Raw genomic sequence first — 12964 nt, 5'->3', positions numbered from 1 at the left:
GCTTGTATTTGTGGGTATGAAGCTATTGTGGGACCCATAATGGCAGACACCAAAAATATGATAGTGGGTACTTGTGTCTTTGTCACGCCAGCAAAGGAAACCATTGCTGATAATGGTGGCTCAACCATGGCTATTGGTGTTATACACCAATGATTGGTACCCATTGACCCAATAGACACCATTAGTGATGGTGTCTAAAGGCTAGATTTGTGGTAGTGATATTTCGAATAGTGTTTGAGCTTTCATTTTGATCTTATTTCAAAAATGCCTCGGGAAAAGTTCTAGTCTTCTTTTCTGTACTTTGATTAATTGCAATAAAGCAAGCGAATTAGATATTCACATAATTAATATATTGATCCAATTAGAATTTTTGGTGATTCCTTAATCAACCTGAAAAGTGGAGCAGAAGCAATGGATTGGATAGATTAATTATTTAGAACTTTTAATGAGGATATTTTAACAAATTAATTAAAATGTTGTAGAATACTTAAATACCAGTTGGGTCCTGTTTTTGCCAGAAATTCGCATTGAAATGTTCTCGTTTGACACGCTTTTCCTATCTCATACAATCATGATCAGCCGATAAAAGGTGACTCGTGCAACTCCAGGCACTAGGTGCGTTGCAGTTTGCTTGCTATTTAGAAGGTAGGATTTGAGGAATTTTCTTAGGTATCTGGATGTTTGCCATACACTCATTTTGTTAAATGTTTTGGATCACTGGATTAGTAATATATCCAATGATCCAAAATATTTAAAATTTGGTAACATGTTTCACCCTTAGCCAATTACTATTAGTTAAAAAGTATTTATTACTAATTAATTTTATCATTAGCCAATTAATGTTTGACTAATGTTTGATTATCAATTGACAATTACACAATTGACAAACACAGAAAATAATAGATCACCAATAAGCTCTCTTCCTTGAGAGAAACCCTAACCACCCACAAACCGGTTTTCTTTTCCGTGAGTATTCGACCTCGTCCGGCGGTGCCAGAAGGATGCTGGTCTCCGGCCTCGCCAACGTCTTGGGGCTGCTGCCGGATGGGTATTCGATCCAATAAAGTCTCCAGGGTTTCCATGGTTGGTTGCGCTCGATGGAGTCGCAGGAAGCCTAAGCTTGGTTTCTGGTTTGCATCTCGATCGGCAACGTGTTTTTATGCTGTTCAAGATGGTCAACATGGGTTCTGGTTCGACGGTGGGCAGAGGTTGAGGCGATGGTCCTCTGTGCTTCTAGCTGGTGTGTGCTGCGGCGCTGTTTCGAGGTCGCGGCACCGTTAGATCGAGGTGACACAGGTTTGAGCAGAGCGGGTCTGAACGAGTCGGAGTAATGCGGTTCAGGAGCGGTGCCGCTGGGTTTGTGGTGTATGACATGTTGTCCGGACTGATGGGCTCGGACCAAGTCTGCTGAATGGACTCTGGAGTTGGACTACCATTTGGCTACTCTTGGGCTTACTATGTGGGATGGGGTATTTTTTGCCCTAGGCCCATCCTATGTTTTTAGTTGTCTAATTACAATAAATTCCTTGTATTAGGAAGCTATGTACCAGTTTTTTGGCCTACAGAATATTGGTATTCTACATCCAAAGAGGAAGAGTTTCTTAATGCACCGCAATTCAGCGCATTGGCTTCGGAAGCTTTTCTTTGCTATTATTCCTAGCTAGAATATTCTAGTTCTAATAAGCTCCTGATTGAGGAGTGAAAATGTTTCAAGTGTAATGGCACCTATCACCCCTGGTGGGAACTATGTACCTGTGCCATTCTGGCCTGTGTTTTGCTATTAATGAAATCATCATTTTACCTCAAAAAAAAAAAATTACACAATTGACAATTATGTTTTTTCCTTATTAAAAACAAAAACTTTCTAACCTAGGCTCACAGATTTAGTATTAGTTAAATAGTCTTTATTACTACTTAATTATAGTATTAGTAGTTTCCTTAACCAAATATAATTCTTTTTACATGCATTTTATGACAACCACAACAATTAATGTAAAAATAGATAATCTTTGTTTTAGATGTAGTAACTACTTCACGTACAACTTGTTATTACTAATTTTTGAACTAATTTGCAAATGTTACCACAATGTGTTGTCATATAGGCAGACCATTATATTTTGACTAAAAGCATGTATGTCCTCATTGGTGTAATGAAGTTCTCTCTTGCATAATCTAAGTAATATATTATATAATTTCTATCGTTGAAGTTGTAATTACTTTCAATCGACATAATTTACCACAAACTACAACAACTGATGTAAAAACGATAATTTTTATTCTAATTGTAATAATTACTCCACATACAACCTATATACTAGTTTTTGGACAATTTAACAATTGTGATATCCAATTTATTGTCAGAGTGGTAAATCTTTATGTTTTTATCATTAATAAAATGATTACTTCAATGACCATGCATTTTACCACAATCCACTGCAATTGATGTAAAAACGGTAATTTTTGTTCTATTTATAGTAATTACTCTACCTAAATTAAGGTACTAGCACTACAAGAAAATGACTCTTTTACCGCGCACATTTTACGGCGTGCATTAATGCATGCCGTAATAGGTATATATTTACGGCGCATTTTCATGCAGGCCGTTAATACTCTTTCTGATATGGTCTTTTACGGCGTTTAGATGCCGTAATAGTGTTATCTTTCATTTAGATGCCGTTAATACCATTATCTTTCTTTTTTAGGCTGTTAATACCATTAGATGCACGTCGTTAATGTCATTTTTCAGTTGGTCTTTTATGGCATGCATAGATACACGCCGTAATAGTGTTATCCTTTATAGCGTGCAAGAATAGTGCACCGTTAATGTATTTTTCAATATGGTCTTTTACGGTATGCATTGATGTGTGCCGTAAAAGTAAAAAGAGCAAAAATTTTCGCCAAAATTTTTATTTCCCTCCATCTCTTCCCAGTACACGTTTCATTTTTATTTTTTTCATTTCATAACACAAAAACTCCTCTCTCTCCCCGACATAGACCTCAATTTTCGCCATCTCTTCCTTCCACGTCTCTTCCCACCGCCAAGTCGCCGTTCACTGGATTTGCTCCACCGCAGAGTCGCTGGCCGCGTACCTCCCACCACCATCATGTTCTCTGCTCCTCTCATCGAAATGTCATGGATCGATTGAGCTACGAATTAAAGAACATTGAAGTGCTTGCCGCTCTTGGAGATTGGGGCCACCTGTTTCAGGGTCTTGAAGTTTCTGAACCCCTTTTGGAGAAAGTTGAGAACTTTGGCCTTGTATTGCTCATTTTCTATCTGGGTTCTTCTCTGGCCAAATCAAGGTACAATTTTTTTCACTTATTGTTTCAGTTTTCATCTTCTGCTTGATCTATTTAGGGTTTTTCAATTGTGGGAAGGTTTCTTGTCTGCTTGGTTTGCCTAATCACTACACCAATTTCGGAATCAGACAACACATATCAGACGACAGCAAACATTTTAACTGTCGTCTGAAATAATCAGACGACAGCAAGAAATATTCTGTCGTCTAAGTTTTCGAATCCAACAACAGTTTTTTCTTGGCTCTTGTGCAAAAGCATTTCAGACAATGGTTGATTTTTTTTATGTTGTCTAAATGAGTCAATTCAGACAACAGTTATTATGTGATGTTGTCCAAGGTTCATTTATACAATGGTTGATAAAAGATGTTGTCTGATTGTTTTTAATCAGACAACAGTTATTACTTCTCTGTTGTGCAATTACCATTAATACAATGGTTGAAAAAGATGTCGTCTGATTGTTTTGATTCACACAACAGTTTTTCAGTTGTCTATTGTGCAACTCTCTTTCAGACAATATACTGAAATTGCTGTTGTCTGAGTTTTAGGGTTCAATAGACCGCCCTAGTTAATTGGCTGTAACATTTGGCCAAAATTTTCAATTTTCACTTCCCTCCATCGACCAAATTTTATGTTTCACATCGAGTAGTATATAAAGGAAAAAACCCTAGCCTTTCCTTTTTTTCTCCTTCTTCCTCTGTCGGGTCGCACGGGGCGCTCTCTCTCCCTCTCTCCTTCTCTCTTTCACTCTGGAAAGCTCGACTTCCGGCCATCGACTTTTGGCACCGCCACCATCACCACCACCACCACCAAAAGATAGCCTAGTTCTAGTTTTGATTTGGCTATCAGATAATCCTTCTCTCTCTTCTTTATCAGATTTCAAAACCAAAACGAAGAAGAAGCCCTCGTCAAAATGACAAAACCTAAACTGAAGTCGCCATCTCTCTCTCTCTCTCTCGGGCACGGGCCCTCTCCCTCTCAGCCTCTATCCTCGACGGTTCGATTTCTTTTACAACAAAAAGAATGACTAGAGCTTTTGGGAACCCATTAATCCGACACAAGTTAATTGAGGCTATCCAGTTCAAAAGATAAACAAGCTCAAGCGCTCTGGTTTTGTTAACTGGTACTTCTCTTACCTCGAAATTTCATGTTTTTGAAATCGATTGGTTTTGGGTTTGATTGATTTTCTGGTTAAAATGGATTTGGGGATTGGGGATTTCATAGAACTCGATTTGGGGTGTTAGGGTTTGCTGTTAATTTCGATTTGGGGGTTAGTGTTCTTGTCGATTTTTTGTTTAGTTAAAGTTGTTTGTGTTCAAATCCTTATTATGGGTTAGAAGGGCTAATTGATGTCGTCAATGCAGGTACTTGAGAGAGGGGATTGTGGTGTAAATATTTATTGAAACTCTCTGTTCTGTGTTGCAGTGCTGAGAAGGCTAGGAGTGAAGGGCGTGGAGATAAAGAAACCAGAGCAGCTCAAAACCATGGCCTCACTCATAATCCCTGGAGGAGAGAGCACCACCATGGCTAAGCTTGCCGAGAACCACAACCTGGTCTTTCTATCACTCACCCAAACAGTCTCTATTATTTGTTGATTTGTTTAAAGCTTTTTACTTTATTACTCCCGGGCTCAATATGTATATGCATGCTTCTGCAATTGTCGATACTTTTAGTATATCAGTAAATGGGGAGATTAGATGAAAATGAGGACTGTTCTAGAAATGGTGTAATTTGGCTATATGGGTTTTGTTCTTTGGTGCTTTGGGTATATAGGAGTGGTGGAATTGTGAACTATATCGGCTTGCCTAATATAATCACAAATGACACAGGAGGTAAAGGAAATGAAGTAGATTATAGCATTATTTGAACATCCTAGTTCATTTTGTTGTAGTTAGAATTTGATTAGAAAAAAAAAAAAAAAAAAAAGCATTGAACTTGGCTCTATGTACCCACCAAGTCTTAGTTTTTTTTCCCCTGATATGTGGTTTTGTCTCTCAACAGAATCAATTAGGTCTTTTCAACAGATTCTGAAGATTGGTTTTGTCTCTCAGCTCATCCAAAATCTGCAGCATCCGACTGAGACCCAGAACCAAGTCAGGTAGCTTATATTCCTTGAACCTAGTTGTCCTGAATTTTGAGTCTTATTCATTGCCACAGCCATCAGTGTTCATTTTTCGTTTTCTGATTCTTAATCTTGCTTGGTTAGAAGCTTTAGACTAATGGGTTCCTACTTGTTGGGTTGATTTGTATTGTTATATGCAGTCTGTTTACTGGAATATCTTGAGAAGTATAGAGTTTCTAGTTTTAAGGCTGTTTTTAATCCCTAAATCAGAGTCGCAATCAATGTGGTAGTGTAATTTGATTAAGCTATCTCCTTGGTCTGCAACGCCACTAGAACATTCATTCTTCCTCTCTCTATTTTTTTTATTTTATTTTTAACTTTTTGCTTTGTGCTTTGTTAACTTGTGCAATTGTCTTGATCTCATTCTTTTAATATAGAGTATTAGTATTAGTTTGCTTACTTGGTCAGAAAATTTTCTCAATTCATTTTCCTTTCTTTAGTTTACACGCATGGGGTATTCTGAAGAATAGATGAACCGAGCTATCAGTGAAGTTTTAGAGACTTCCCATAACAAGGAAATCTCTTCACTATGGCCATCAGTTCTTTGTCTTCTTCGAGAAGATGAGGTTTATGGTTTTCATATGAAGTCTCAAAGCATAAGGGGAATTCTTCGGGCAACACCATCCACTCATACTCTTGTGAATGGTAATAAGCTTCTCTTGTGCTGCCAAATGATTTTGAAATGCTCCAATTTCCCTTAAATATTTGATCACCATCTTATACAGCTCCTTCATTTTTTCAAGTGATAGAGATTGTGTAGAGAGTGAGAGTAGACTGCCCAACACTTCTAGGGATGGAGGTCCTACACCAAGAATTAATTCTGACAAGGTTGCATCAAAGTCATTTACGATGGGAGCTCCTTCATCTCCTGTATGTGATGTCTACATATATTTGAAATAAGTTATACTAGTTCTCTGTTGGTATACCGTATACGTATATCTTCTTATGTGAGTGATATATATTATCTATTTTGAAAAGAATATTTCATTAATCCATATAATGTTTCAGCATTGCCAGGATACTCGTAAGTACTGCATTGTGGGGACATAATCACTTTTTGGTGTCTTTGTTGTTTTTTTAATTGTATTTTCTTCTATTCTTGGTTTTAAAGCATATTGGATCTTGTGTTCCAAATGTTATGATATGAGATTTTGAAAAGTCAAAAACCCGAAACATATTGTATTTGACTGCCTTCATCATTTTTTAATTTCAGTGGAGGCCACCTTTTTGGTCCTTCCAAAACCTGCCTATGGTGCAGAACCCTGTGTCCTATACGAGACTTAGATTTTGGAGTTTGGACCATTTGTTTCTAAATTTTGCTGCTAACTTTTGAATTATTATGCTTCTGAAAATATTCCTGTCAAAGGGAACGTTTTGGGATTTTCTTTTGAGAGATTCAATTATCTTTATCAGTATGTGAAGTAGGAGCTAAGCTATGGTTGACATTCAGTTTATCTAGTTTAAAGTTGGTTTTCCTACTTGAAGTAAACGAATGTTACTGAATGGTGAAGTATTCTTGACTTCATTGGTTTTTAAGTATTTAAGTGAATTATAATGATTTTGAACTTGAGCTATGATTGCATTAGTGTCAATGGTTATAACACAAGACACTGATTGCTAGATTCTTCATTATATCATATTTAATGAGCAAGGATACATTTTTTATTTGTAGTTTTCTGCTATAGAGTTGCTTCTGTTTAATCATTCCAGTCTCTTTTGTCTCTTACTATCTACTCCACAAATTTGTTTGCTTGTATTTTGAACTTTATATGCATTTGTTTTGTTTTTCCTGGTGCACAGCAATTTCATGCAGCTGCGTTGTTATTTGGACCACACACACCAAGGGAGTATGTGCAGGGCTCGCAAGCCGAATGGCTGCATATGCAGGTTGGTGGTAGCTTTGAAAGAACAACATAAACTCGGAATATAAACTCTTCAAGTCCCAATTGGTTCGGAATGTGCTTAATTAGTTATGCATCTGGTGTAATAGAAATCTATTTTTTGAATGTACTAATGTAGTGTGATCCTGGTAGTATATCATATTAGCTGTTACAAGACGGCTTCCAGTGGATTCTCTACTAAGCTCACTCAACAGCGAAAGTAAAGGCTGTTGATGTGAAAGTAAAGGTTGTTGATGCAACTTCTGCTGGCATCTTCATTGTCATCATAAAGTGTGTTCTTCAAGACTTGGTTGGTTTCAACATTTTACTAAATTTTGTTAGAAAACTAGTTCTGTTGATGTAATGACTTTGTTGGATATATGGATAAATGTATCGGATTTTAACATAAATGAATGTGTTTTGGATGTGATGTCATTTTGAATGTCTATCATACCGTTCAATCCAGCTAAAAACTATTGTCCAATAATTGATCATCACAAAATTTTTAACAAAAACTGTTGTATGAGCCATCTAACTATAATACTATAAGGACTAAAAAGAACGAGAAAGTCATTGTCCAACAAAACAACAAACAACAGTTTTTTGGAGAAATCTATAGTATCAGTAATGGATGGACAATGGGATTTGCAAGTATATATTGTCTGATTAAGCCTTCAAACAACAGCAAGCATATAAGCCCTTGTTGTCTGGCATAGCCTTCAGACAACAGCAAGCATATAAGCCCATGTTATCTGGCACAGCCTTTAGACAACAGCAAGCATATAAGCTCTTGTTGTGTGGCACATCATTCAGACAATAGTAAGTATATAAGCCGCTGTTGTTTTTCTTGGTGTTCAGACAACAGACAGCATAGTAGTCGCTGTTGTAGTAAACTTTATCAGACGACAGTTTGTTGGTATTGTCTGATCCATGTATCAGACGGCATTGAGATAGACAACAGCAAAGTCTATAATCAGACGACAGTGAAAAACTGTCGTCTGATTGAAAAATTGGTGTAGTGAATTTGTTGGTTTGACCGTATGCACCTAAATTTGAGGTTTTATTTTGGTCAATCTTGATTGTTCTTAGCTTTAGTGAGACTTTAGTTGGAGAGTGTTTCGATTCGGGGAATCAAATCCCATTCTGGGTCTATTGAGTTGTGTTCAAATTTTGAGTTTTCTGCATTTATGATCAAGCCCAGATAGATAGTTTAGACAAAAAGTTTATATTTTTTTGTTAAGTTTGAAGTTGAATATGTGCTTGGGTTTGAATTTTGAATTTTGTTAACACATCACATCAGAAAATGCTGCAGATACCACTCAAATTACCATCTGCTGTAAGCAAAAAAGAAGAAGTTGAAGATAGAGAGAAGAATGATAGTAGAAGAAGCAAATCAAATGGGCAATCGGTGCAGCGTAGTTTGCTAAGGACACCATCATTGCCACCGTGTTTAGGGACGCCAGACCTCAGCTCTGTTTGCCCAAAAGAATGAAATTCATGATTGAGAGAAAGAGAGAAGAAAGAAGCACAAGAATAAAGCAGAGAAAAGGAAGAGGGGGACGGGAAGCAATCAAAATCGGTAATTTTTGTTTTTGTTTTTTTTTTCCAGAATCGCAATTTTCCCAATTTTTTTCCCTTTTGAGTTTTTGGGTTTCCTGTGTTTGCATGGTTTTTGGGATCATTGGAAAATCACAATTTTCAGATAATTGAATCTGAGAACTTCTCAAATGGGAACTTTTTAGATTTTACCATTATCATTTCTCAATTGAATTAGATAATTGAATCTGTATGTTTGTGTCTATATATACATGTACTGCTTTTCCTTCCTTGACAGAGATTTTCCTATCCTTCAATTTGGATCATGTCTGTGTCATATATACTGAGGTTAAGATTATGAATTAATAACTATTGTTCTATCAATATCCGAGCTTCTGAGGAGAAAGCACTTGATGAATGCGGTGTTGATTTGAGTTCCTTTCACTTATAAATGAGATTTCTGGTATTTTTCAACCAAGCCGTTTCTTTGGATCATGCACATTCCATGTTATCATTATTTATTGTCTAATAAATGATTTTGTTTTATTGCCTAATGCTTTGGGTAGAAGCAAAATGAAATCTCTTCTGCAAGTAGTTTACTGAAACCAGTGCTCAAATATGAAAACGAAAACAACCCTAAATGCCAGGAGGAAATGTTGCAAGGAACTCTTTTGGAAAGAAAAAAATAATTGGACCACATTCTATCTTTATGATTGCTGCTATTTTTATAAGTTCAGTAGTTAGATAATTTATACCATATTGAAGAGGCTTTGTTATCTCTTTCTGTCCGACCATTATGTCGGTTTTGAAGAATATTGTTGTAATGCACTCTTATTGTCAAATAAACAAATAATACATTCATCCTCTCCACAATAATTTTTTATGTGGCTCTTTCTAGTGACATTTTAGCTCACCATTATTAGAAAAGATGTTGGACAGAAGCAAGAAATACCATAACATGACCGTCATCTTCCTTCATTAGTTTTGGATATTAATTCGGTGTTATGCGTTTCTGTTTTCTTATAACACATGCTTGATGGATATTTACTAATTTGAATGTTGGCTTCTATTCTCGGATGCATAGCATATTTTTATTAACTTCGTAAACTTGGTACATTCAGTTTGATACTTGGAAAAAATAAGTGTAATTTTCTGCCCTTCAGGTCTGGATAGGCAAAGAATTCTTTCTGCATTCCTTGCCTTGGTCAGATTGAGGGAAAGCATGTTGGCATAGGTCGGCTTTGGGTTTAGTCTGTCCAAGAGGTGTGTTATCTTCTGTATCGTTTTATAGTAGGATTTACTATTGTTTAAAATACCATATTCTTAACATTTGGAACAAGTTAACAAGTAGTTGATATTACTTCTAATGTTCATGTCAGGGATTCAAGGGAGGTTTCATTGAAATCAAACTTCTTCTGTTTCTTTCTAGATAAAGGTCTTTGCTTCCTTAAACTAAGTTAGTTCAGTTAAAATTTGCATATAAGTTAACTCATAGTAGCAGGCATATAAAGGTTATTATCAAAATTCACATATTTTGATTTATTCATATGCAAATTTTATCTCCAATGTGTTTAAATATTTAATTGTATCCATTTTTGGTGTTGGAGATGCAATTTTTTTAATGTCATCATTGTCATGCGTTATTCTGGCAAAAATATGGACATACCAATCATTGTCTATGCATTATTCTAAAAATTTTCACCAATTTAACTCATATGTTCTTTGTCATTCATTAAAATCATTGCTGTTCAGGTAATGGATTGATTTTTTGTCTTGATTTTGGTGAAAAATTTTGGTGCTGCAGGGGTTTATGATTGTTAGATTGGGTTTGTCATGAACAAGGAGAAGGAAGGTGATTTTTGGAATTGCATTGAGGAAAGCACGAGAGCTGCAGGTAAGATACTGTTTCCTACATTATGTTTCCCCTGTTTTGGTTTCTGAAATTGCTCTAATTTCCATATGAGTCGGACCTCACTTAAAGTATTCAAGAGATAGTGCAAGGTGAAGCGGCAAATGATTAGAATGTTTTCATTTTGCATGGCACACAGTAAGTGTTTGAGATTAGAGAGTGAAAAGTTCGAAATTTGGGTAATGTATAAGACCTGGATAAGTGAATGGCTGGCTTTTGTGTTCTAGGCTCATGCTTCTCGGGGGCTCTTAACTTTTGATCATAGTTACTGATTTGGCAAAGCCTATCTGAGGCAGGAAGTAGGAGACGGTTATGATTTGGAGTTAGGTGCTATAATTGACTAATGAAATTGGAATTCTAAGATGAGTATTTGCCCAAATGTTGTACACATGTCAAAATTTATGGGAGCTGGGAAGGCTAAAAGCTGCAACATCATGTTCAAAATGAGGGCAACATGAGGGACGTTGAACTTGGTATTTAGGAAAAAGTCAGGATCGGAAAATGACAAGCTAGCTATTCTTAATTTCCTCTTTTGGTATTGTTAGCACATTAATCTTGATATGCAGGGTAAATAGATGATTAGGTTGGGTTGTGCAAGTAGATAATACTTCCCTTTTGACAGTTCGATTATATATGCTGTACTCTGTTGAGAAAATCTTGTGAGTTCATGTTTTCTTCTGACCAAATATTCACTACTGCAATCTTTTACATTACTATAGGAGTTTCAGTAATACTATAGGAGTTTGATTATATTAACTTAAATGTGTGTTTGCTAGCTGGAATAATGACATAATGGACTTCACAAGGCTAGATTGCGTATTTCTTAAGTTATTTGTTTTCTTTCTTTGTTTTTTATGGTTCTATGATACCTTTGTATCACTTGAGTGTTTACCTCCTTGTGAGGATACTTTTATTTGCTACCAATTTTCTTTGTTTTTGCACTTCTGATGTAAGAGTCTATTTGATTGCATTTATAATACCTAAATTACAACCAGAGAGTTTGGAACACCAAGTATGGCTCAAGGAAGTACAATTGCATGGCCTATCAAGTACATCAAGTTGGTTTAGCTAGTATTGAATCTTTGAGGTAATTTATTCTATCATCTCTTTTTCTTCCATATCTGTGTGCAGATATAAGGTTACTTTTGTTCTTTTTGGTTTCTGGTTCTTACTTCTTGGTTTCATTTCAAATTATCTGAGTTTTCATATAGCTTCAGATTTTTATTGCATTGTTGGAAAGTCTGAAAGAGCTGCATTTTTTCAGAGTTACTTTTGTTCTTTTTGGGCTTATGTATAGGTTTGTTTTACAGAGTTTATATATGTTCTCCTAAGTTGAGAGCTTGGGTTTTACTTTTGGTGTGATTGGAAGAATGGAAAAGCGCTAAGGCTGGATACTAGCTCTCTCTTTTAGTGTTTGTTGGTTTATTTTGTGTTTTTAAGTCATTGATTGTTTTCAGTAAAGTTGTGCTGAAATATTAGGTAATTGAACTTGTTACTGTTAGTGAAAAATTGACATCTTCATATATATGTTTAACTCAGATGGTCATTTGCTATTAGATGGTTTGTTGAGTACTTACTTCTGTTTATTATTAACTGTGTTTTACATTCATAATAGGGACTTCTAGTTTTTGAGGGACTTCCAGATTTTGAGGTTTATATTAACATGCCCTACTGATGATAAAGTGCTCAAAGTGATGGTCGATAGAGAGAATCTGCATTTGGATAGTTAGATGTTCAAAAGATGATGCAGTATATTTTGTAATATGCTATATTCTCAACATAAGTTTAAACTCAAGTTGGCCAGAAATTGTACTTAGTTTGTAGTAGATTGGATATGAAAAGTTTGTTAAAACCCTTTCTATTATCTATGATATATATGTTGATTCACCTATACTTTGCAATTATTATTCTTGCTTAGGATTTACAAAATGAAATGTTAGTTGACCATTTTTGGATTATGAGCAGCCACGAAACCTCTTTGCTATAAAGACTTTTATGGCTGCCTATGTGCGTCGTAAGTGACATAAAAATTGTCAGGAAAGCCTTTTACAGCGTGCAAATTGGGCCGTAAAAAACTGGACAACTAATTCTTTTACGGCATGCAAAAGTGTGCCATAAAAACAGTCTTTACGACATTCGAAGTAGGCGGTGAATAGAGTGCTAGATAGCCTTTTACGGCATGCCCTGTGTGCCGTAATAAGTGGTAAAAAAGTCATTTAC

The 12964-nt window shown here is 35.9% G+C and overlaps 1 protein-coding gene and 2 long non-coding RNA genes across 4 annotated transcripts; all 3 read left to right on the top strand.

The window, feature by feature from the left end:
• Positions 1 to 4032: 4032 nt before the first annotated feature.
• Positions 4033 to 5223, top strand: LOC112173804. The gene is made up of 2 exons (XR_002925718.2): positions 4033 to 4420; positions 4723 to 5223. It is a non-coding gene; the product is annotated as an uncharacterized LOC112173804 (long non-coding RNA).
• Positions 5224 to 5866: 643 nt separating this feature from the next.
• LOC112173800 lies at positions 5867 to 7745 on the top strand. Its single transcript, XM_040507900.1, has 3 exons — positions 5867 to 6064; positions 6162 to 6289; positions 7220 to 7745. The coding sequence occupies exons 1-3, from the start codon at positions 5890 to 5892 to the stop codon at positions 7334 to 7336; spliced, it is 420 nt and encodes a 139-aa protein (XP_040363834.1). The 5' UTR covers positions 5867 to 5889; the 3' UTR covers positions 7337 to 7745.
• An 871-nt stretch (positions 7746 to 8616) lies between these two features.
• Positions 8617 to 11890, top strand: LOC121050268. 2 transcript variants are annotated; one of them, XR_005802523.1, is made up of 5 exons: positions 8617 to 8878; positions 9999 to 10098; positions 10215 to 10270; positions 10640 to 10729; positions 11740 to 11890. It is a non-coding gene; the product is annotated as an uncharacterized LOC121050268 (long non-coding RNA). The 2 variants fall into 2 exon arrangements; XR_005802522.1 differs by lacking the exon at positions 11740 to 11890 and having other exon boundaries at positions 10640 to 11044.
• Positions 11891 to 12964: the final 1074 nt, after the last annotated feature.

The sequence above is a fragment of the Rosa chinensis genome, chromosome 6 (assembly GCF_002994745.2).
Source record: "Rosa chinensis cultivar Old Blush chromosome 6, RchiOBHm-V2, whole genome shotgun sequence".
Classification (NCBI taxonomy): Eukaryota; Viridiplantae; Streptophyta; class Magnoliopsida; order Rosales; family Rosaceae; genus Rosa; species Rosa chinensis.
This window is presented reverse-complemented; position numbering and strand designations above follow the sequence as displayed.